General features: G+C 39.7%; 1 protein-coding gene across 4 annotated transcripts in view; it reads right to left on the reverse strand.

Annotated features, from left to right (window-relative positions):
- Window positions 1-26,211, reverse strand: part of Dis3l2 (DIS3 like 3'-5' exoribonuclease 2) — a 320,053-nt gene that overhangs the window by 197,377 nt on the left and 96,465 nt on the right. For all 4 annotated transcript variants that reach the window (XM_055616630.1, XM_055616632.1, XM_055616629.1 and 1 more), the window contains one exon: window positions 17,720-17,948. In XM_055616630.1, the coding sequence (XP_055472605.1) occupies window positions 17,720-17,948 (229 nt within the window). The remainder of the gene's footprint in view (window positions 1-17,719; window positions 17,949-26,211) is intronic.

Raw genomic sequence — 26,211 nt, forward strand, 5'->3', positions numbered from 1 at the left:
ATACATACATACATACATACATACATACATACATACATACATACATACATACAAACATGGATGCATGAGTGGTAGTGACAATCTTCACAAGAAACACAGTGGGCTTTCCTTGTGGCACTGCCCCATGTCCCACTAAGACAAAAGCACGAAGGATAGAAAGAAGCAGGCACTTTCATGATGCTTTTTCTCACCAATGCACAAGGTTAGTATTCTCGCCCAGCATCTTAGGAGAAAGTCCTAAGTAGTCAAAGAGGGAAGCAGTGTATCTATCCCATGGTTCAATCAAATAGGCGCTTAGCAGAAATGGGATCCAAACCCTTCATGGTTCCAGTCTACGCTGTTCCTACCACAGTATGACAAGATCTAGAAAAAAGCCAGTTGCAGTGGATGAGCTCGAATGTGTGCAGGAGGGCAACAGAAGATTCTGTAATTCAGCTATAAACAGACGTGGAAGGACTTTAAGTTTTAGAGTTATCATATGATAGGAGCCTCTTGGTGTAATTTCTCTACTTCAATCCATAGAAGTGACAAACCCCAATAATGTTGGTGTCAGAGACAGAAATTAAAACCCAAACCTTAATAGTTTAAGCACTGCAGCTTTGCGTAGGTTATTCTGTCCCTGAATTTTTACCTAACTCAAAACTGTATAATTTATGTTGACCTGTAGTAACCCTGACACAAGTATGCTATCAAAAATTGTTAGGTGGTATCAACATTATTGTTTTCATTAACTCTTACTGTAAGGTATGTTGGTGTTGTTGTTTGGTTGGTTGGGCAGTTTTGTTACAAGGCCTTGCTACATAATATAGACTGACTTCATAATCATGATCCTCCTGCCTCAGCCTCCTAAGTGCTGGAATTACATGGTTGTGCCTAGATTCTTAAAGTGAGTTTTGAGTGAATCTAATCCTTTAACCCAGGCACAAGTGACTGCCAAGACTACAGAAGATAATAGCAACAATATAAAATAAGTCACATTTTTTGTTGTAGAAAATGGAACTTACAACCCTATGTATTATTTACTTTTGCAACAAAATAGAAACAACTCATTGGACTGAATGTCTTAGCTCATAATTTCATTAGTTTCAGCTCTGAGCTGTTTTGCTCCATGTTTTAGAGCAGAGCACCATGGCTGCAAGAGTATGTGCTAGAGCACAGCTGTTCATACTGTGGAAGACCAGAAAACAGACAGCACCCAGAACTAGGGCCCAGACTGCCCCTACTGCCCTGCTTTTGCAGCTAAACCCAAACTCCTAAAGGTTCCACAGCTCCCCTAGAGCACAAGCCTCCAGCTAGGGAATACATATTCAAAATATGAGCCTGTTGGGTACTTTCAGATTTAAAACATAACCTTCTACTTCCAGGATCCCAAAGCTCATGGGCATCTCAAATGCAAAAGTACATTTAGGCCAACACAGTTTTAACTGTTCTCACAGAGTTCAAAGTCTAAAGCCCCTTCTTAGACTTGAGGTAAAACCTTAGCTGCTACATTCTCCCAATATACAATAGCACAAAGCACACATTTCCATTCCTAAAGTGAAGAACAGGAGGATAACAAGGAAAATTTATGTAAGATGCAACCTAGCAAATCAAATCCTGTAGCTCCCTGTCCAGGATCTGGAACACATGGTATCACAATAAGCACCAACAGGCTTCAGCAGCCCCAGCCCTGTGACCTGGCACCCTAAGCCAGTTTCACTCACTGCCTGAAGTTTTCTTTAGCAAGCATATCATATGTTTGGCATTTTTCAGTATCCTGAGCTCCCAATTATGACACATGCTTCATATTCACATCTTGACCTCTCAGGGGCTCCCTACAAGTAAAAATGATCCCATTTCTTTTGAATGATCCCCAGGCTTTTCTCAGAAATCTTGGTGGAAGCCTCCATGATTTTATTAACTCTTGCATTCTGTATGCCTGAGAACAGGCACTACATAAATGACACCAAGTTCTATCATTAGCTTGAGAAGATGTTGGACACTCTTGTACATGGCTACACTGGCCTCTGAGTACCTTGGTGTCTTAATTAGAGTTACTATGACTGTGATGAAACATCATGATCATGGGGCTAGAGAGATGGCTTAGAGGTTAAGAACACTGACTGTTCTTCCAAAGGTCCTGAGTTCAATTCCCACCAACCACATGGTGGCTAACATGCCCTCTTCTGGCATGCAGGCAGAATGCTGTATAAATAATAAATAAATAAAGACAGAAAGAAAGAAAGACTCCATGACCAAAAACATCTTGGGGAAGAAAAAGTTTACTTGGCTTACATTTCCACATCATTGTCTATTATTAAAGAAAGCCAGGACAAGAATTTAAACAGGGCAGGAACCTGGAGGCAGGAGCTAGTGCAGAGGCCATGGAGGGGTGGTACTTACTGAGCTGTTCCAATTGGTTTGTGCAACCTGCTTTCTTTTTTTTTTTTTTTCATTTTTTATTTTAATTTGTATTAATTACCCTTTATTCACTTTGTATCCCCCCGTGGATCCCTCCCTCCCCTTTCTCCATGCATGCCCTTCCCCAAGTCCACTGATAGGGGAAGTCTTCCTCTCCTTCCTTCTGATCCTAGTCTATAAGGTCTCATCAGGAGTAGCTGCACTGTCTGCCTCTGTGGCCTGGTAAGGCTGCTCACCCCTCAGGAGGAGGTGATCAAAGAGCAGGCCAATGAGTTCATGTCAGAAATAGTCCCTGTCCCCATTACTATGGAACCTACTTGGACATTGAACTGCCATGGGCAACATCTGTGCAGGGGTTCTAGTTTATCTCCATCAATGGTCCTTGGTTGGAATATCAGTCTCAGAAAAGACCCCTGTGCCCAGATTTTTTGGTTCTGTTGCTCTCCTTGTGGAGCTCCTGTCAAGAAGGAGGACTCTGGCTAAATGCTCAAACCCCACACAGAAAGGCAAAGAGGATGGACATAAGAAGAAGGAGAAAACAGGGAACAGGACAGGAGCCTACCACAGAGGGCCTCTGAAAGGTTCTACCCTGCAGGGTGTCAAAGCAGACGCTGAGTCTTATGGCCAACCTTTGGCAAAGTGCAGGGAATTTCATGAAAGAAGTAGGAAATAACAAGACCTGGAGCAACCTGCTTTCTTATAGAACACAGGCCCACCTGTCCAGGGGTGACACCACCCAAAATGGGCTAGGGCCACCCACATAAACTATTAATTAAGAAAATGCCCTACAGGTTTTCCTACAGCTCAATCTCATTGACGCATTTACTAAATTGACGCTTCCTCTTCTCTAATGCCTCTAGCTTATGCCAAGTTGATATAAAACTAGCCAGAAAACTTGAAAACTAAATCTAGAATAACATCTCCCTACAAGGCTCTTTTCTAGCATGGCACACTAGCAGCATTTTTTTTTTTTCTTTTCAAATGAAAGTCTTGCAAATGAGTTTTCCTTTTTGTACACTATGGGGCCTTTTGTGGGACAGGTTATACCCTCAAGATACCATTCCTATTGTCCCAGTACACTCACTGACCCAAAAACTCTGGGGATAAAGCCCAGCAATCAGTATTTTAATAAGCTTTTCAGGTGATTCTAAGGCATACTGAAGTATGAGGAGCAACCGGCTACTACAGGAACAGCACGGAGGTAAGCATGAAAGGACATAAGCTCAGGGAGTTAGTGATCGTGAGGCATCTGCTATTAGATCTGTTGCTTGAGAGGAAGATTTGAGCTAGAAATAGCCTGTGGAAGTCACCTGTGTGTGGAGAACAGATGAACAGAATGGCTGTCCCTCAGAGACTGTTTACATTAGGAGGGTGAGAGCCCTGGGACAGCAGATTTAAGCAACGCAAAAGAAGAAAAGTTTCCAAAGGAAACTGAGATGTGTCTGCAGGGTAGTAAAAAAAGAAGGCTGATTTGGGGTCACAGAAGCCAAACCCTGAAAACATTTCAATGGAAAAAGCATGCTCAACAATCTGGCTATAGTAACAAGGTCACAGGTAACCCTGGTGAGACAAATTTTAATGAATAAAACAAAGAAAATCCAGGGTGCTGTGCCTGGGAAATCAAGCGTGATGTGGACTATGAGGATGAGGGTGTGGAATGGGCTCAGGAAGTCTAGCTATGAGGAGGAAGAATAATACAGGGTGGTGGCTTTACAGGGAGAGAGAAATTGCCACAGTTTTGAATATTTTATTTTTTTAAGATAAGAAAGGCTTGGAATGGTTAGCATCTGATGGGAAGAAACAAGTAATGAAGGTGTGGTAGAAGTGCGCACAATTAGGAAAGGGAGGGGTCCCTGAGAAGGAAGGAATAGGATCAGAGCCCAGCAGAAAAGATTATCCTCGGAAAGCCCAAGATTTGTTTGCTCTGCACTGGAACACTACAAGAGGGGATGAGATTACACACGGGCCTTGTCTCCTCTGAAAGATGTGGGCCAACCACATCTGTAAAAAGCACAAGAGAGACCTAGTATAAGAAGAGTTCATTATTCGACATTAACAAACATGAATGAGAACCTGTCCCAAGACGCCTGCACATAACAAGCACGGTGCTGATCACACTAAACCCAGCAACTAGTAACTCATCGCTGAGCTGAGCTGGCATTGTATTAGATGTCACACATTGTATTAGATTCAACATTCCCTAGCAGTCCAAGTGAAGTAGACAGGGATTTTATGACAGTTTTAAAATTTGGAGAAACAGAGCTCAAAAACACCAAATAACAGGCTTTCCATAGGATACTGGTTAGGAAAGCAAAGGGGCAGGTCAGAATACAAGCTTGACTCTGATTAATGCCAGTACCTCCTCTTCTCCCTACCATGCCACTACCTCCAGAAATGAAGTGGCACTGATGAAAATAAGAATGGAAAAGGAAATCATGCTGTCTGAGATATTTGCCTGGCTAACAAACACTGGAAGAGTCAACTTCATTTTTGGACACTTTCTGAGTTTGAGGTCACAATGGAACAAACATATGCTGATGTTCTCTATCCAAGATGGAAATGCAGTCTATATCCTGTGATAGAGACTTGAAATATAAATTAGGTAACAATGAACCACCTGATGGAAATATATGGGCAGAGACTGGTGAAAAAAAGCCTTAATATATTAAGATAAATAAGTCAGTGAAGTCTGGAGAGGTTAAGAGCACTGGCTGTTTCTTCCAAAGGTCCTAGTTCAATTCCCAGCAACCACATGGTGGCTCATAACCATCTATAGTGAGATCTGGTGCCCTCTTCTGGTGTGCAGGCACACATGCAGACAGAATGCTGTATAAATAATTAATAAATAAATAAATAAATAAATAAATAAATAAATAAATAAATATTTTTGAAAAATTATTAAGTGAATGAAAAAGAAGTTAATACTCAGTCAGCAAGAGATTAAAAACTCCCAAGACTATCAATTTCCCTGAACAATATTAATTTGAAAACTGGTCAGAGTTTAGAAAGAGAGGAACTAACATGGCAGGATGCAGCCTCTTTCCTCTTTGCGGACCATGCACAACCCTCAGGTTCCCGGGTTGGGGCAGAGTCCTAGTGTCTCTTTTGGGGCCCCAACCTGACTCCTTCGCAGGATCATCTAGATGGGTCTTTGCAGTGATTCCAATTCCTAGGAGCTGGCTGCATTAACATCAACACCCTCCTGCTTTTCTCCAAGTACTCTCTGCTCCAAATCTTTCCTCTGCCCAGGAGAAATGACTTTTAAATTCCTCTCTACTAAAGCTTTAATTGGCTTTTAGCCTCATGGCTCCCCAAAGGCCTAAAATGCAGACATATACACTCGTGTGCTTTCACCCCTAGCTGTCTTTAACTCACCCATTCTACATCTTTCTCAACAGATGAATGATTTCTCCAAGTTTAAGTTGGCTTTCACCTCAGCTTTTCTTAAGGGACCAGCCATTACATCTTACTGTGATACCAACATTTCAGTACCACAAATGTGTTCACTAAAACCAGATTATTGTTTCTTTACCTGCCTTCTAACAACTAGTTAGTAAACTAACAGGACAAGTAATTAAAAAGGTTAGAAGCTATCTTAGAGAGTTACACAGGGATGGTCCCTGAGCATGGGAAGCTAGAACAGATGAGTTATACCACGTTTGGAGTTCGCAAATCCACAGATACCAAATGATACCATATCTGTTACAAGCCTTTTAAAGTGTATTCACCTTATAGGACATCTTAAATAGGCATAATGGGGACCAGATTACTGCTGGTTGAAAGGAAAGAAATTAAATACTGCTTCCCCAAAGGCCAACCCTCTTTTCAATTCATTTACTATGACCTAGAAATAGCGGGGCCACAAAATGATTATTAAAAGGAAACAGGAGCCAGCTAGTTTAAACAGGAATAAATTAGTTTTTAGAGATTATATCATTTCTAAGATCCATCAAGTTCCAGGAAACAGAACAAGGAATCACTCAAAACCAGCTAGTGTTTTAGGCTGGTATTATTTGTGTATTTGATGGACAACTGCTTTTCCTTAATAAGATAACTGGCTTTAGCACTGATGAAAATCAGGGCAGTGTGAGCAACCATTCCAGATTATAGACACATGTGTAAGTCACTGATTTGCTACCAATTGGCAAATCTGAAGATTTATAAAATGGATGCAGTGTATCTGCTGAGAAAGAAAGGAGACTCAAGCATTACACAGGACAGAGACTGGTTGGTCCTTCAATTTCACTGAACAGAAGGAAGACGTATTTTGCAGAACAATGTGCAAAAGAAGACTATTCTGGGAGCCGCAATTGAATTAAAGATGTGCAAAAACAGTCACATGAAGGAAATAAAGAACCAAAGCCAACCATAAAAAAATACTAGTAAGAAGTAACTAGGTAGTATAAAAAAAGTCACAAAAGGGATGATCATACATTTGTTAGAAGAAATAAGTAAAGGCTTAATTGGAAAAATCTTTGGTAACCAGGCTTACAAATCATGTCCGCCCTCTCATTTCATGTCTGCCCTCTCATTGCATGTCCTTATATAATCCCAACCCCCTCAATCATAGGCAGGGCCTGTGATCTATTTCTAAGCAATAGAATAAAGCAAAGATAATGAGATGCTACTTCCATGATTTAGTTAAATGACTGTGCCTTCCATCTTGCTAGCTGATTCTCTTATTAAGTCTTCTGAAGCCAGTGATAAAGTAGAAGGACCTATGTAGGAAGCAGCCAAAGGCAGCCTCTAGCATACAACTAGCAAAAGGGTGAGGATCTCAGCTCCAAACCTTCTAGGAACTCACTCTAGTCAACTCCACTGATGCTTAAAACAGATCTTTCTTACAGTTCAGCCTTCAGATGACCCAACAGCTTGACCTTAGCCTTGTGAAGAGCCCAGAAGCAAAGGTCCTAGATGAGCCAAGTTCTGACTCCTACCTTCTAGAATCAAAATAACAGATGCATTGTGCTAAGCTTCCAAGTCTGTGGTGATTTACTGCATGGTAATAGAAAACAAATACACTTCTAAAAAGATAGCTGAGATTGGGAGAACAGGAGTCATCTTCACGGGAAAGGCTAAGACTGGGTAGCTTTCACAGCAGAAAGAGGAGGCACAGACACAGGGCAAAAAATAAGCAGGATGTGTTTGGAGGCCCTGGGGCCTGAGCAGCACACTCAGGTGCACAGACAGGCAAAGCACCCAAAAGGAGGAGGCCTGGAGAGGAAGGGCCATCAGAGACCAAGAATGCTCATCAATGATGCTGTGTGCAGTCTGAGAATCCCTGCAGGAGAGTCGTGTGACACTCCTTAGCTCAAGACAGGCTTGAACAAAGTGGTTTGGAAAATCTGACAATGGAAGGCAAAGCTTCATCCTTTTAGAGGAGCTTTCCCCTCCAATACCTCATTTGATTTATGTAAGAACCCATGGAATGGTCAAGGTGTTTATTAGAAAGGATTTTTATGAATAGGGAAAATGGCAAACATGCTTCAGTTCTTATCCTGCACACTGTTGCTACATCTTATTAGAAACCATTTTACTGCTAAAGAAGCCAAAAGCAAGACAGACAGACTTGGATCCTGACCCTACTGCACCAGTAGGGCCAAGGGAGCACTCAAAGCAGAACTAAAGAGCCAATAGAGCAAGGTGAGCTACAAAGTGGGATAGCTAAAAAGCCCAGCAAGTTAGTCAGATCTAAGCAGTTAGCCCTTAACTGAGGTACAGGACAAATTTCACTGTGAGGCTGTGCTTTCCTTGAGGCGACTAGAGAGTGGGTACTTGGGGTAGAAGGAAAGGGCCAATATGCTCACGAGTTAGCATTATCTGAAAGCCATAAACAGTGTTCAACTACACAGTGCTGAATACAACCTGCCGTTACTGATGGGCCTTCCATAGCCAAAAAGACACAGCCTATTTTTTTATCTAAGAGAACAAGCTGGAATCCTCACTAACTTTTTAAAAATCTCCACAAGTCATAAACATCATTACATCAAGACCATTAATCAAGCAGATTCTCTTGGCATGTTTCTGCTTGACTTGAAAACCGTTTCCAAAAGTTCTCAAAGGAGAATGAGACTTATTTAGACGGATCCAAAGGGAGCTGGATGCCAACAAGATGGACCTGTAGGCACATACAATTTAGTGTAGTGGCAATGAATGAATGATCTCTAACTAAGCATTCAGAATGAATATATGCTCATAAGGAACTTACTATGATTTTAATTTTAAAAAGCTTCAAGGAAGGAGGTTAAAGAACAAGTTACAAAAAAAGATTTCATTGTTCAAGTGAATAAATGTGGCACAGGCTAGCCAAGAGAGAAAAAGGGAAGAATTACTTGACTGGGTCTTCCCTAAGACTAGAACTTTCACTTCACAGAGAAGAAGCCTCTAGAACACAGGAAGAGGCAAAGCAGGAATGAACTTCACAACTGATTCACAGATTTCTGGACCTATTCAATGAGTCCTGAAATAAATGTTTTTTATTACCTTGCTATAAAATAAGGCTTGAAAATAAAAGAACAACCTCCCAAATAATGGCTGGTCTCAAAGAACTAAGAGAATCTTCTTACATGAAAATAATCTCCAACCACTTGACATCCACTAAAAGAAGATGAGTTACTCTCTCATTTCTCCAAAATATTCATCACTCCTTCTTTCTCCTAGGTCTTGTACAAAGCTCTCAAAATCTGTTACTGTCCTCACTTTACCCCGGAGTTTTCTGTATCCACCAGCTTGTTTTGCTTTAGCAATGATTCCTCCAGGCAAATACAAGTACAACCCATCTACTTGACAAGCTTGCTGATTCCCCATAGCTTTATTAACACACAGAGATGTATAATGTCCTGGAGGACCGCACTTCTGTTTTGAACCACTTTCTGGTTATCGCAAACAGAATGTCCTCTATGACACTCAAGTTCAACATTCAGAACCTGAATTCATAGCCCTTCTTACCCTTAGTTTTCTTTCTCACTTAAGACTATAAGCACCTATCAGTTGCTAACCTTGAATTCCTTTCTGCCTGTCTCACATCTGATGTGCCACTGTTCATCCTACTTCTGAATGTTTCACCATCTATTCTCCATTCAAGGTAACAGTCAGGTTTTGCTGCATGGCTGATCTGAATGACCACTGCTGTCAATCTCTCCTCTTTCTAACAATCGATCCCTTTTCCATAGCTACTTTAGGTGACTCTTTCCTACTACCTTCCTAGAAGCTATAGGTAAAACTTGCATTTTCATCCAGTGTTAGGAAATAACTGTTAGTAATGTGATGTGCCTGACTAAGAGCTACTAGGTATAGAGCATTGCCTGCTAGGAAGACTATCTGCTGTAGTGGATCTGTCCAGAGCCATGTTTCTGTAATTAGAGGTGGGAGTGGGGGTAACAGCATTACCATATTTTATTTATTTACTCTGTGTATGTGTGTGTGTGTGTGCACGTGCTCGTGCGTGTGTTTTTGAACATGCACACTCTGCACAGGGAGGTCAGAAGACGCCTTGCAAAAGCTGATTCTCTCATTCCATCATTTGGGTCACAGAGATCTGCCATGTGGGGTAGCACGTGCCTTCACCAATGAGCTATCTCACTGGTCCTGCTAGAAGTTCTAAGGCAATATAATATATGTATCAACAGATATGAGTTTTAGTCCTTTGCTGTCACTGCCATAGACTGAATGACACTGAATAGACCAAATCTGTGAGTGGGTGAGGAGAAAAGAGTGGGAGGAGGAGGAATTAAGTTCAGTTAGCATGGGAAGGGAAGAAGGAGAAAAGGATGTTACCAGTCAGGAAAGTTGTTCTTCCTGTCTCATTGCCAATGAGCTCAAAGAAAGTAGATTATAAAACAATCTAGGGAACCAAGAAAAAAGCTAAAAGGACACAGCAAGCAAGAGACCAAGAGTCTCATCCTATTGAGACGAGAATTTGAAGAGCCCAAGGGAGGGGGGTTCCAGAGAACTTACAGTTTTCAGTTTGTTCAGAGAATGCCCACTGGGAGCAGAAGAGCAGTAGGAAACACAGGAAGCCTGTCAGCACTTTTGCCTCTACTTGGTTATTCTTGTAAGGTTAGGAACACACAACTGACACGCCGGAGGACTGGTGACCCCGTCTGCAGACAATGTTTGAACAATGTTTGTGACAAGCTGTTTGAAGTTTCTACTATAATAATTGTGTACTAAAAGTGCTAGCAAAACAGCTGACAAGCATAACTACTCCCAGGTATTATGAAGGGGACCATGAATAGAACAGATTCTATCTAACCAATTAATTGTAATATTAGGAGCGTGCACTGCCACCCAAGCCCTCAGGTCTTCTCTGTTAAAGAGAAATACACAAGCAGGCCATAATGACGCCTGGATTTAAAAACACGGGGATGGGGGTGAAAAGGACAATCCTGAAAAACAGCAAGTCTAATGATATGTCAATAAATAACAGACCTGCACATAGCAGTATGTCGCTAGCATCATAATCATTCCATAAATGCTATGTGAATAAACACATAGCAAAGGAAAGAGGCAGAAGCTATAATGCTTTTCAGAGACTGAGTAGTACTCATGGAAGAACCCCAAGCCATTCATGTTCATGTCCCATCACAGTCTAGCTTACTAAATCTCTACTATTGCTAAAACTATATACTTACTCAAAGATTTCTGACCAATTCCCTCATTTCAGGAACATGGTACAGGGGACATGTACCTTGTTCATCTCCCTCCCAGTCTACTACTCTGCCCTAGGCTACTGCCAGCTGAATGCCTGCTCTATGATAATTCAGAAATACAATAAGCAAGATCCTTGAGCATAATTTTCTGAATAAGGAGAGTATAGAGTAAGAATAGGGACCAAAGTTTATATATGATAACGGAAGAAATATTATTATACAGTAATAGTTTTGGTTATTAATATAAGCAGATAAGGTGTAGGGACGCAGTTCAGTGGTACAGCATTTGCCTAACACAAACTGGAACAGGAGAGTTTTTGCATAATTATCGACAACATTGTATGACATCGTATGCCTCTCCCCCCGTGCAGAATACAGGTCTTCCTTGTTGTTTAGCTTCTTTAAGACTACAGATTTTAGTATGTTTATCCTATATTATATGTCTAATAGCCACTTATAAGTGAGTAAATATCATATGTGTCTTTCTACATTCTTCATTCTGTGTGAGTTTTGTAGTAGATTAACTAAACAATCATTTTTGCCAAAATATTTCCCCAAGAATTTACCTAATCTATTGTTATTTAAGCCAATGACTTTACTGGTACATTACATGAAGTATTGATATTTATTGGGGAATAAAATTGTGATGTACTGAAAAAAAATACTAGGAAAAAAACTCCAACCAGCTGTGTCAAGTAGTACAGCTCTATAGTCTTAATTCCTTGAGAGGCTGAGGCATAATAATTACAAGTTCGAGTCCCATGAGCGCAACAGAATGAGTTCAAGACCATCCTGAAAAACTAGTAAAATTCTGCTTCAAAATACAAGCAGAGCTGGAGCTAAAACACATTCCCCCCATGCGTGAGGCTCTAGATTCAAGAGTCATTATGAGAGAAGAATGGGGAAGGAAGATGGAGATTAAATAATTATAATACAGAATAAAAGAGATGAAAATTAATAAGAGATTTTAAAATAATTTTATAAATTGAACAGTAATATGAGTATCATGATGCTAACACATCTGAATGGATAAATTCTCATTAAACTAAAACAAAATTGGCACAAGAAGAAATTTGTAATTTGAAAATATCAATTAATATGTTTGAAAACAACAATCTCATTTTCTAAAAAACAACAGGTACAAACAACTTACAATGCATTTTACTAATCTTAAGAAAAAAAAACAGTTAATTTGCACTTTATACAAGCTACTCTGGAAAAAATACAAAAAAACAGTAAAAACAAACAAAAAACAACTTTTTATTTTAAAGTTTTTAAATTTAACTTTATATTTATTTATCTATTTATCTATTTATTTATTTATTTATTACAATTTATTTACTTTGTTATCCCAGCTCTAGCCCCCTCCCTCATCCTCTCCCAATCCTGCCCTCCCTCCCTCTTCGCCCCTGCCACTCCCCAGTCCACTGATACTGAAGGACCTCCTCCTCTTCCATCTGACTCTAGCCTATCAGGTCTCATCAGGACTGGCCTGTATTGTCTTCCTCTGTAGCCTGGCAAGGCTGCACCTCTCCAGGGGGAGGTGATCAAAGGGCAGGCCACTGAGTTCATGTCAGAGACAGCCCCTGTACCCCTTACTAGGGAACCCACTTGGAAACTGAGCAGCCTATGGGCTTCCTTTGAACAGGGGGGTCTAGGTCCTCTCCATGCATGGTCCTTGGCTGGCGTATCAGTCTCTGCAGGCACCCCTCCACCCAGGTTTTTTTGGCTCTGTTGGTCTCCTTGTGGAGCTCCTGTCCCCTCCAGGTCTTTCTATCTCCCTCTTCTTCTATAAGGATTCCAGCCCTCTGCCCAAAGTTTGGCTATGAGTCTCATTATCTCCTTCGATACCCTAGTGGGTAGAGTCTTTCAGATGTCTTCTGTGGAAGGTTCCTGTCCTGTTCTTTGTCTTCTCCTACTTCCAATGTCTATCCTGTTTGCCCTTCTGAATAAGGATTAAGCATCTTCCCTAGGGTCTTCCTTGTTGTTTAGCCTCTTTAAGACTATAGATTTTAGTATGTTTATCCTATATTATATGTCTAATATCCACTTATAAGTGAGTATATGTCATATGTGCCTTTCTACTTCTGGGTTACCTAACTCAGGATGATAAAAAAAAAAAAAAATTAGGCCATTCTACGGAGCTATTATAATCTTGACTCTAAATACTGAATAATGGCAAGAAAATCTTATATCCTTTTTAACATGAAACAAAAAATCAGACACTGCACAGTGCACAAATGAACCTTATAGTATATTCAAAAAACAGTAACATATCAGGATTACGTAAGATTTATTCTAGGAATTTAAGAATGTTCAATATCCAAACCAGAGGAAAAATCCAAATGATAATCTCAATCAATAAAGAACACATCATAAAACCCATCAAAAGGTAAATCTTTAATAAAAGATTATATGGAGAAAGACCTGACATCTGAGAACAGGGAAAAACTTAAAAACACATGAAAATATGATTAATGTCATATACCAAAATTGAAGTTTTTTTCAATTATAGATATCATGGAAAAATTTAATAGACAAATAACTAAATGACAAAATATTTTAAAAAGTATTACAATGACTAAACTTCAGGAGTTTACTACAAAGAACAGGTAAGAATTTTTGCAAATCATCAAAAATGGAGTTACCTTGACACATTAATAGGATATGACAAAGTAATTTTCAGACTTTAACTTGGACTGCAGAAACTGGAAAGCTGGGGATAGTCAAACAGTTTAGAGATGCAGGGCTTGCCTAGCATGTAAGAAGTTCTGGGTTCAGTCTTCAGTACTACCTAAAAGAAAAGGGTAAAAATAGAGATCTGGACACTCCTACCCATTGGCAGCAATAAGATATAAAAAGGCTAAGACAATGCCAGTGGGAGAGTCGGGTGAAATCATCTTGGCTTAGATCAAGGCCTTGCTTAATGAAGACTGCCCTGTCTCACTTTGTCTTCTATGCATGTATCTCTTCTGAAAACTCCACAGAGAAGGCTATGGCTGGTATAAGAGTAAGGGTCTTAAAAAAAAGAGCGAGGGTCTTAGGATATTACAGTTACTGGTCATCATTTCTTTAGCCAATATTATTGTATTATCCATCCTATAAAAAAAATAGGGAAGCAAAAATTTCCATTGTACCCTTTGTTTAAGAAAAAGTCTGGACAAGGTTTTATATTTTTTAAATCAGATTTTTAAAGATTGGCACAAAATATTAGATAATAGAAATTATAGGTGTTTAAAATTTATTCTAATTTCTGAAGCAAATGTAACTGTTTTCTGGTTGTATGAACCACCTTTATGTACAGTGGAGATCTGGAAAAGAAGAAATTCGGATCTTAGAAAGGCAGACAATTTGGAAAAGAGGATCTTGGGGTTTTTGATAACTCAATGAACCGTATCTAAATAATCACATGGGTCTGCTTTCCTAAGCCAGACAGAAGGAAGGAAAGAAAACTCAAGGAAATATGGGCACTCAAAGTTCCAGGAGGCCATTGGGGTGGGAGGAGGGAGGGCTTCTTTTGCCCAATGGTGACTTGAGCAAGCCTATAAGGAATGGTAAGAGACCAATTCAAATCTCAGGAGAGATTAAGGATTAGTCACAGAGTCTCCCTTGGGAAAAGCAGAAGCAGTTGGCTGGGAAATAGAAGCGAAGGTGTCATTTACCTCACACTCCAAATCTATGCTCACCCATCAGGTACTGGTAGTCACCACCAGACAAGGAAACTGGAAAAGGTCTCTGGAAGACCTCCTGAGTTAGAGGGCATGAAATATACTTCACACGATCACCTGATTCTGAGACCAAAGCTGTTCTTACCATTCCCAGTGATGAAAGATACAAAGCTATTATATCACTTGGCAAAGATTTTTATCCTTTGGAACTTGCTAACCAGGCAACCTTTGCCAAAACATTTTCCAAAGCCACTGATGCATTTAAGAAAAGTGAAATTTAATTAACCAGTCCCAAGCTTCTAAACAATGGCAAATCTTTGTTCCCAGTGCTAAAGATCAAATCCAGGAATGTGTGCGTCCTAGGCAAGTGCTTCTATCACCTAGCGACACTCCCAGCCATTGCAAGAGGTTTCCATGCTGACAGGAAGCCATGCCTACGGAGCAGTAAACGCAGTTTCAAGAAGCCATGGAGCTGGATCCTCAAACAGGGCCAAGGTCTTTGGCTCATCTTCTCTCTCATTTGTTCATACATGTATATATGCATATATATTCTTCCTGGGAGAAACTAGTGGGTCTGAGATATACAGAGGCCATTTCTCTTAATTCAATGATTACTGGTTACAAACAACTAGACTGGTGCTGTGTTCTCACTTACCAGAGAAGAAGACACTAAAGTTTCCTAAACATAAAGGGGGAAATTCTAGCATACACATGCAATATATTATAGCATTGCTTCTGGTATAGAAACAAGACATTTAAAATAACACTTTGAAACACAAGCATGAATTAGAATTAATAATATACTTGAAAGTACAATACAAAGCAAAGAACCTTTCTAGAAGTCTTAGTTTGTTTATGGTGTTCTTAAGGTTATGATTTATTTCAATAACAACTTTCAAAAACCTTAAATGATACAAAAAGTACTAACATCTTAACTGTAACCAGATTTTATATTATCCTAAGCAATAAAAGCTGGTTGAAATACCCTTAAAAATGCTGCGATTTCTTAAAAGAGCAAATTGTGATTTTCCTAAATATCAAGAGAGCAAGAAATGAGAAACAGCCATGTGGCTTCACACACTCTCTATTTGGAGGCAGCTGGAGAGCGGGACCAGCACCTGACACTGAGGGAAGGATTGACGCTGCTCCCTCAGTTAAGGCTACTAAGAAAGCAATAGAAAGAGTACTGGGCTAGAAACATGTGGAAAGAATAAGGAAAAAGGACAAACACCACAGTTGTGTGAAGCATTCTGTGAGCTTTTCCTGTGACAGAGATGGGAATTACAGCAGATGACACATCAAGCAACAGTCAGAGCTTCCCAAAAGACACAGTGGACTTCTCAAAGGACAAAGGACAAAGTAATTGAGCCACCAGAACTGGATTTCTTCTAAGTAGCTTTGCTCAAACCTGCAACTGGCTCTAAAATCTTCCTTTCTTGACTTGTCCTGTATCTTTCTTCTTAGTGAGCTTGTTAATAAAACATTGACTATTTAGGGTTTTGGTTATAGCCTTCTCTTCTCGTTAAAATGGCAAAACTTCTAGTACAAATGTTGCTGTATACAACATGCATGCACTGTTAGAAGGAAGACAATATTCAACTATTTTTAAAGGAGGAAAGGAGAAGCAGCAGAAGAAAGAAATGTCAATGAATTTTGTCCAAATGAGGATCCAACTGCCTGATCCCTGAAGAATAAAAGCACTAGTTACCTAGGCATACCAAAAAAAAAAAAAAAAAAAAAAAAAACAAGAGTAACTTGGGTGCGCTCAGGTCAGTACACCTGGGAAATGAAGGTAAACAAGAATAACAGATTAAATTTTTTTTAAATTAATTAAAAAAATGAACCAAAAAAAAAAGAATAACAGCAAAAATACTAGCCTGCCTATTTAAGGTGAATCTCAAAGCTGAGAAAGTCACTCTGAATGAGTAATCCTTACCACCAAAAGGACACATGCTTTCAGAGCATATTCTCTGGCTAAGGTCATTAGCAGTGGAGAAAAACAGCAGCACTTCTGCAATCCTTTCTGAAATCAGCCCAGCCTTCAAGATTACTGAACTGTGCTTGCCAGACCTTACCATAGGTTGTCTGCTCAACATCCTCCTTTGGTAATCTTTTGGCATTCCTTCTAGTGTTTCATGGGACAGAAATGCCCTGATAACAATGCTTATTGTCTCATCAGCCTAGCCAGGCCCATGTTGTTCACTTGTCTCCAGTTCTAAGTATATAAAAAACTCAAATCTGGCTGGAAATATAGCTTCTATATTTTAGAACCTCTTAGAAACCTAGATATTGCAATACTTAACTTACAAATATCTCTTGCTCTTAAGTTTCCTGAAGTGTGGCCAAATAAAGCCTTTGGGTACAGCTCTTACAAACCATATGTTTGCAATTTGACATTTTCAATAATCCCCAAACCCATGGTTTATATGCCACTCAGAAAAATAAGACTGGATTTCTTTAACACTTGGAATCAAAATACTTTCAAAATTCAAAGTGATCTATGCCTACCACAAATGACAAATACATTTTTAAATTATATACTGAACTAAAGCAAAACAGAATGTAAAATAAAGTTGTTTTTTTTTTTTTTAATATGGATTTTTAAGACTTGCTTAATTCTGGCTGGAGGTACAGCTCAATGGTAGAACGTGTGTAAGGGATAAATGGAAGGAAGGAAAGGAAAAGGAAGGGAGGATAATCTGTTCTTATCAACCACAGGGTGAAACAGAACACACTGCAGCTAACTACCAATAATAACTCAAAGCCTATCACAAACCTTGATAGTAGCTTTGATCAGACATGGTAGTGGCAACGACTACCCACACAAACCTCTCTCTCTTATAGCCAGTCTACCAGATATCCCTTTCCTAAAAGCCTCCACAGACTTACGAATATATCAGTTATTCTGTGAGTCTCTTACTCTGTTGTAGAGAGAGACTCCAACTTTAAAAAAAAAAATCATTTGTGCAACAAAATGTCAAACAGTTGCCCAACACTTACCTTTCTCAGGAGTATGAACTGACAATTTCTTAACACCGTCAACCAGTCCACTGGTGTTGCCATGTCTATCTTCTGGGTCGCTGTCATCAAACTGAGCCTCTATAATGACATCGGGGCTATTACAGCCTTTTGGGGACTGCCGCAGGAGGTGATGCTCACAGTACTCCTCAGGGATATCAGTTTCATAAGTAGCTTCTGTTTCTTTGTCATTGCTCTCTGGTTTAATCGCCTGAAGAAAATAAAATAAAAATTCTTCTAGAACACTGCAGGTAGCTGGCAACATTAGATGATAATAACATATGACTGATGCACAGACTACCTCAGGTAGACAAACAAGCCAGCAATGCCAAGCTGGTACTCAAGTCTTCAAGATACCACCTTCTCAGGATTCTGAGCTCCATTTTTATCCCCTCTTCCAAATGCCTCTAATACCAGAAAGTTCCATGCTGCTTCATGAAATTTTATCACATAGAAGCAATCAGCATGTTAAGAAAAGATGAAAGAATTCACCCAGGTATTGGATACCGCTAAGAATGACTTCCAGATAAGACAGTAGGCTCTATGTTGCTTCCATGAGACCAAATGAGGAAAAGTCAAAATAAAGAAAGCTAGACTCTGTTCCAAAGAGAGGAGAGAAGGAGCTTCAGAAATTCAAAACCATAGTGATAAGACACTGAAAAGTACAGAGGGGGAAAGAAAAAAAATGAGCAATACACCAAAAGCAACCTAGTCAAGCCAAACAAAAAGTAGACCATGGGGACAGAAGCATCATCCAAAAGCAAATTTTATCATCTCTGGAGGGCTACATGGAGTTGAGCCCTAAACAGGAGGCTGCTCTGTAGAAAATCCCAAATAAAATTCAAAGAGGTATTCAGAAAAGCAGATGCACAAACCATTAACATTGAAACACAAGAAAAAGCAAAGTAACATGGCTCCTCTAAAAGATCCCAACTCTTCAACACTGAAATCAAAGATACAGAAGTAGGTAAAGCACTAGAGGACAATTCCAAAAGTTTGCTTGTGAAAACAATCAGTGACCTCAACAATGATACAGATAAACTCAACCCAGGACCTCAAATGGAAGTCAGCAACCTTGAGGGGAAAATTGGCAATATGGATGAAATCATTAGCAATATGGATGAAAAAGTCAACATGAAAGAAAAAGTCAGCAAAGAAAGTGAGAGATTTTGAAAAGAGACAACAAAATCAAATAGAAATGTTGGAAATTAACAACTCAGCCAATCAAATAAATATACACTAGAAACCATCACCCACAAACTCAACCTAGCACTAAAGAAAATATTGGGAATGAAGAACAAAGCTGATGACATTCCACATTCAAACAGCAATAAAGAAAAAAACAAACATGGCCACAACATCCAAGAACTCTGGGATATAATCCAAAGGCCAAACCCAGAACTCACAGAAAAGGAGGAGGAGCTAAGGTAAAGCCAATTGCTACCCAAGAACACAGATGTTGTGGACAAGACAAAATAAGATGTAGGCATTTACAAAATGTTCTCATAAACATATGAAGCCTTGAGGCTGGAGAGACAACTTAGCAGTTTAAAGCATGTGCTGTTCGTACAGCCAATCAGAGTTGAGTTCCCAGCACTAACATGAGGCTGTAACTCTGGCCTGTAATCCTGGGGGATTAAATGCCCTTTTTAACCTCCAGAGGCACCTATGCCCATGAGACAGGTACTCACATAGACACACGTAGACACATACATAAAACAAACTAATTAACTAAATACTTTTAAGCGATATAAAGCCTTTATTCTTCATTTTGGACCTGAAATCAAAATATAAAGCACACAAAAATATATAAATCTATATCAACAATAGAAAGAGACAAATAGGAAAATAATCTAGATCATTAATCTGTTGAGTTTGATATGTGACAGACATATGACAGTATTCTTTCCTGTCTGTATGAGTATGATATAAATTAATGAAAAAAGAAAGAAATGACTGGATCCAAGATGGTAGTGCCAAGAAGACACTGTGTCTATCAAGTAGGATAGCAGTGACTGCACAGCAACCAAAAGGCCAAACTGTGGGCTCTAAAACACCAGCGATTTTATTTCCCAGGTGAGAGAAAACCCCACATGTGGAAAGCAATTGGCTCCATTCTCACGTCACCCAGCTAAACCCCAGAAGAGTTCCCAGGTCCTGGCAGACACTCTATCACCAGCCCAAAGCCACATGCCTTCCTGCTCTAATCACCATCCCAGACTGAACTGTGGGCCCAGAAAATTAGGAACAGTGCTACCTCAAGATCCAGTAATACCACTCCTAGGCATATATGCAAAAGATGCTCAAGTGTACAACAAGGACATTTGCTCAACCATATTTATAGCAGCTTTATTCATAACAGCCAGAATCTGGAAACAACTCAGATGTCCCTCAGTTGAGGAATCAATACAGAAATTGTGGTACATTTTTCTTTTTGAGACAGGGTTTATCTGTGTAACAGAGCTCTGGCTATCTAGGATTCACTTTATTGACCAAACTGGCCTCAAACTCAGAGATCTGCCTGCCTCTGCTTCCCAAGTACTGGGATTACAAGTCTGCATGACCATGCCCAGCTTCATTACATAACTTTAAAGGAAACAATACATTAAGAAGATGTAACAATTGAAAAAATATACATTATGAATGTTGTACTCAATTTCATAGAACAAACAGTATGAGACATAAATGAACAAGTAGGTCCAGATGCAGTAACAACAATGGATTCAGTACTCTACTCCCATTAATACATTGATTATCCAGATAAATTAAAAAATGAGTTAAACTGTACCACAGGTCAAATTGACTTATGAGAAATATGTAGAACATTTTATTCAATAGCTGTGGAATATATATTATTCTCAGCAGTCCATAACACTTTGTCCAAAATATAACATCTTTTAAGGCCTTAAAGCAAGTCTTTTTTAAAATTATATTTTATTCATTCATTTATTTATTTATTACAATTTATTCACTTATTTCTTTTTTTGAAGTAGAATAATAACTAATATTAAAATATCTGCAGGAGACTATTACAGCTCTTATAGCTTATTAAAACACACACACACAAAAATCTCCATGAAGTGAAACACATTTAAAGCAGAAAAATGTGTGAAAAAATACATGATTTTTTTTCAGTTTTTCTTGTGGTTCTCTTTTTTTTAAATTTTTAAATTTCTTACAATTTATTCACTTTGGATCCCAGCTGTAGTCCCTTTGCTCATCCACTCCCAATCCTGCCCTTCCTCCTTCTTCTCCTCCTATGTCCCTCCCCTGGTCCACTGAGAGGGGAGGTCCTGCTCCCCTTCCCTCTGACCCCAGGCATCAGGTCTCATCAGGACTGGCTGCACTGTCTTCCTCTGTGGCCTGGGAAGGGTCCCTTCCCCCGCCCCCGAGGGAGGTGATCAAAGAGCAGGCCAATCAGTTCATGTCAGAGACAGCCCCTGTTCTCCTTCCTAAGAAACCCACTTGGACACTGGGCTGCCATGGGTTCCATCTGTGCCAGGGTTCTAGTTTATCTCCATGAATGGTCCTTGGTTGGAGTGTCAGTCTCAGGAATGACCCCTGGGCCCACATTTTTTTTTTTTGTTCTGCTGCTCTCCTTGTGAGCTTCATACATGGAAAAAAGATAGCATCTTCAACAAATGGTGCTGGTAGAACTGGATGGCTACATGTAGAAAAATGAAAATAGATCCATATTTATTACTCTGAACAAAACTAAGGTCCAAGTGGATCAAAGACCTCAACATAAAACCAAACACACTAAATCTGTCAGAAGAAAAAGTGGGGAAGAGCCTTGAACTGGCATAGGAGACAACTTCCTGAACAGAACACCAACAGCACAGGCTCTAAGATCAACAATCAATAAATGGGACCTCATGAAACTGAAAAGCTTTTGTAAAGAAAAAAAAACTGTCATCAGAACAAAAAGACTGCCTACAGATTGGGAAAGGATCTTCACCAACCCTATATCTGACAGAGGGCTAATATCCAGAATATATAAAGAACTCAAGAAGTTAAAAAGCAAACCAAGTAGTCCAATTAAAAAATGGGGTACAGAACTAAACAGAGAATTCTCAATAGAAGAATAGGGAATTGCAGAAAAACACTTAAAGAAATGTTCAAGGTCCTTAGTCATCAAATCAAAATGATCCTGAGATTTCTACCTTACAGCCATCAGAATGGCTAAGATAAAAAAAACTCAAGTGACTACATATGCTGGCGAGAATGTGGGGAAAGGGGAACCTCCTCCACTGCTGGTGGGAATGTAAACTTATACAACCACTATGGAAATCAATCTGGCACTTTCTCAGACAATTAGGAATAGTGCTACCTTAAGATCCAGGTATACCACCCCTAGACATATATCCAAAAGATGCTCAAGTACACAATAAGGACATTTGCTCAACCATGTTTGTAGCAGCTTTATTCATAATAGCCAGAATCAGGAAACAACCCAGATGTCCCTCAACTGAGGAATGGATATAGAAATTGTGGTACATTTACACAATGAAATACTACTCAACAATTAAAAACAAGGAAAACATGAAATTTGCAGGCAAATGGCAGGAACTAGAAAAGATCATCCTGAGTGAGGTATCACAGAACCAGAAAGACACATATGGTATACACTCACTTATAAGTGGATATTAGTCATATAATATAGGATAATCATACTAAAATCTGTACACCTAAAGAAGCTAAGCAAGAAAGAGGACCCTGGAGAAGATGCTCAACCCTCATTCAGAAAGGCAAATGGGATAGACATTGGAGGAGGGAGAAAACAGGGAACAGGACAGAAGCCTATCACAGAGGGCCTCTGAAAGACTGTACTCACCAGGGTATCAAAGCAGATGCTAAGACTCACAGCCAAACTTTAGGCAAAGTGCAGGGAATCTTATGAAAGAAAGAGGAGATAGAAAGACCTGGAGTGGACAGGAGCTCCACAAGGAGACCAACAGAGCCAATAAATCTGGGTCAAGGAGTCCCTGCAGAGACCAGTACTCCAACCAAGGACCATGAGAGGACCAAGAACCCCTGCTCAGATGTAGCCCAGGGCTGCTCAGTTTCTAAGTGGGTTCCCTGGTAAGGGGTACAGGGGCTGTCTCTGACATGAACTAAGTGGCCTGCCCTTTGATCACCTCCCCCTGGAGGGGAGGGGTTGCAGTCTTGCCAGGCCACACAGGAAGACAATATAGCCAGCCCTGATGAGACCTGATAGGCTAGAGTCAGATGGAAGAAGGGGACCTTCAGTATCAGTGGGGTGGGGAGGGGGGGGGGGGGGGAGGGAGGGAGGGAAGAAGAAAGAAGGAAAGAAGAAAGAAACCATGTGTTGTTGACCTGCTGAAGAAAACCTGTGACCTTGTTTGTTAAACTGCCCATCCACATCAGTGAAAACTAGTAGAAGAATTTGTGGGTTCCAGACATTACTATAAAACTGCATCCTTCTTAGGGCTCTATTTTGAATGAAAGAAAAAATGTCTTATACAAGTTAAACATATAATAAAAACTAAAAACCACACATGTGTATATAAATACAAAAACACAAATTCAATGACTATTTGTGATTTGTGCCTTTCACTCTTAAACAAATGGTGGAAAGTCCACCCTTGGTGAGCACTGTCACAAAGCCTTTATCTTAATGGGGGTGACAGACTAATAACACATTATATGCATTTAAGAACTCATTCTGGAGTGCTTTACAGGGCCATATACTATTTTAGGAGCCAAGAATACAGCAGGAAACACAACAGTTTACCAGGGATAAATGCAATCAGAACTATGGAAGAAATGAAAGCGCTGGCTGAGATACTGAAGAGTGTGAGAATGGGTGGGGGTTATAGCAACACTGCATTGTTTTAAAGATGCTTCAACAGAAAGCAACATGTGAGCAGAGGCACGAATAAAATGCTGAGCAAGTCCTCCTAGTGTTCATATTTGTGAAGAGTCTACAAAGTTTAGCTGGGAGATTTCAAAATGTACATCTACTTTCAGCAAACCAGATTAACAGTCTAAGTAAATCACATGAAGATCATGCTGAATGAAAGATTCATCTTACACAGGGCAGGAAAGTTAATAAATTCTTCCCACAATATTCCAGTGCTATGGTTTGCAATTGCTGTAACTATCCCCAGATGATTAATGCTATAATATTCACTTAGGAAACCAGAGTAAAATATTACAAAGAAATTCATAGTCAAAATAACAACTCTAAGAACATATCTCTAAATTTTTGGGAAAAAAATGGCTTTATGAAATTATAGCAACAGAAAAACTTGGATACAGTAGTTAGTTTTTTCTGAGCAAAATTAAGCCTTTTAGCAATACACACACACACACACACACACACACACACACACACACACACCTGGAATGGCAGATCACATCTAATATACCCAGCATTCAGGAGACTGAGGCATAGGGATTGAATTTGAGGCCACTAGAAAATGAATTTTAAGCCAGCCTGTACTATTTTTCCAAAAGGACTGTAACCTAAGGGATTCCCTCTGGTTCTTTTCTGTAAGAGCACAAGTAAGTGGAGTTGTATTACACTGACATTCAATAAAAACAGCCCTTCCTTCTCCCCTTTGCCCTACACATAAATCTGATATGATCATAACATAAATAAATCCTATATGTCCACACATTAATACATACCTGTCCCAAAGTAGATCACTCAAAAAATATGAGTATGGGGACACATACCTGTAATCCCAGTACATAAAAGTGTGAGGCAGAAGAATCAGGAGTCTTAGGCTGGTCTGGGCTACATAAGACCCTAGAGCAGCAATTCTCAACCTTTAAGTTAAGACCCCTTTAGAAAACCTCTGTCTCCAAAAATATTTACATTATAATTAGTAACAGTAGCAAAATTACAGTTATGAAGCAGCAACAAAAATAATTTTGTGGTTGGGGGTCACCACTGATCTAGAGGGGAAGAAGGAAGGAAAAGAGGGGGAAATTAGAGTGAGGAGAGAGGGGAGGTAAGGAGAGAACCAGGGGAGAGAAGGATGGAGGGAGGGAGGGAGATGGGCAGAAGAAGAGAGCAGGAAAGAAGGGAGAGGTGAGAAAGGAAAAAGAAAAAGGAGTGAGTGAGGAGAGCAAGCTATAAAAGAAAAGGACCTTGACATCACTCAAATCAGCAAACCCATTCAACTGATTTAAACAGACCTAAAAATTTCAATAATGTTTAGAACCATGTGTGCACAATCATCCTCAAATGAGCATAGCGATGCATTTGTCAGAGCATTCCAGACAAGCAGATGGAGCATAGTACAGTCTAAGTCTCAGGCAGGGTGACTGCAACCAGACACTGATTGTTCTATTATTTTATCACAAAGGAATCACATTTGGAGAAAAACAAAAACATGGTAGAGCGTGCCTAGCTGGTCACACTAAAATATAGTCTCAATCACCTTCTCCCTTCCTCCCTTGTTCCACCTTACTGATTTAGGAGTTGTTTTGTTTTGCTTTGTAGGGGAGACATTTGCTTACTTGTTTTTGAGACGAAAATAGGGCCTTAGAGTGACACAGGGAACCAGAATTCTGACTGTACATAGTATGACAGCTGGCCATCTCACGTCTTTCTCTGGATTTAAAACCAACATGACTCTGCCCAACTAACTACGAATTTTACTTTGCTGGTACGATAATGGTACAAATGTGGTACAAGTAACCAATCACGTTTTCATTGGATTTAAAGCCTACATCATGAGATAGAACCCATAGCCCTGTAATTGAGACCAAGAATCTAGATAGGTCTTGGGCCCTAGAGAAAAACCTACTATTATGTGGCTAAATGAACATAATGATAAGATGACTTCTAATGATATATTGCTATACTCAGAGATCAGTGTATCACTCAACCTATATCAGAGAAGCTTCTCCTTGCAATAGATAGCAATTAACAAAGAAAACCAAAACAGTGAAAGACTTTGGAGGGTCCAACCTGACCTAAATGGGTTATCTCTATCATATCCCTCTCCTCAAGGCTCAGGGGTCTATGCAGAAGAAAGATTCTAAGAGCTAGAGGTGATAGACAACTTCAAGGAAATGGCACTTTCCAGACAAAACAAGGCTGATGCACATAAGAACTCGGAGACTGTGACAGCATGCACAAGGTCTGCATCAAGTTCAAGCCAGACAAATCTTCAACAGGAGAGGGGCAAGAGGGCACAAAGGCCTACCCCTGGCCAAGAAGATACTTACGATTTATAGTTGCTGGAAGGAGAAATATGTTTTATTCAATAGAGTGACAATGGATGTGTATATCAACCAGACTCCAGAGCAGGTCTCATGCTCAGAAGTATTTGCCAACACAAATTGGACTACATGTTTGTTTGGGAAGATGCCTTTTTTTTTTTTTTTTACCGTTTTTATAAGGAGCTTTATTACAACAACACTGATTTCTCTTGGACTAGTATCTTTAGAGAAGTGTAGGTCCTTCCCTGGCAGAATAGAGACTAGAAAAATTTGCA

This window comes from Psammomys obesus, unplaced genomic scaffold (assembly GCF_907164565.1).
Source record: "Psammomys obesus unplaced genomic scaffold, mPsaObe1.curated_primary_1811, whole genome shotgun sequence".
Taxonomy (NCBI): Eukaryota; Metazoa; Chordata; class Mammalia; order Rodentia; family Muridae; genus Psammomys; species Psammomys obesus.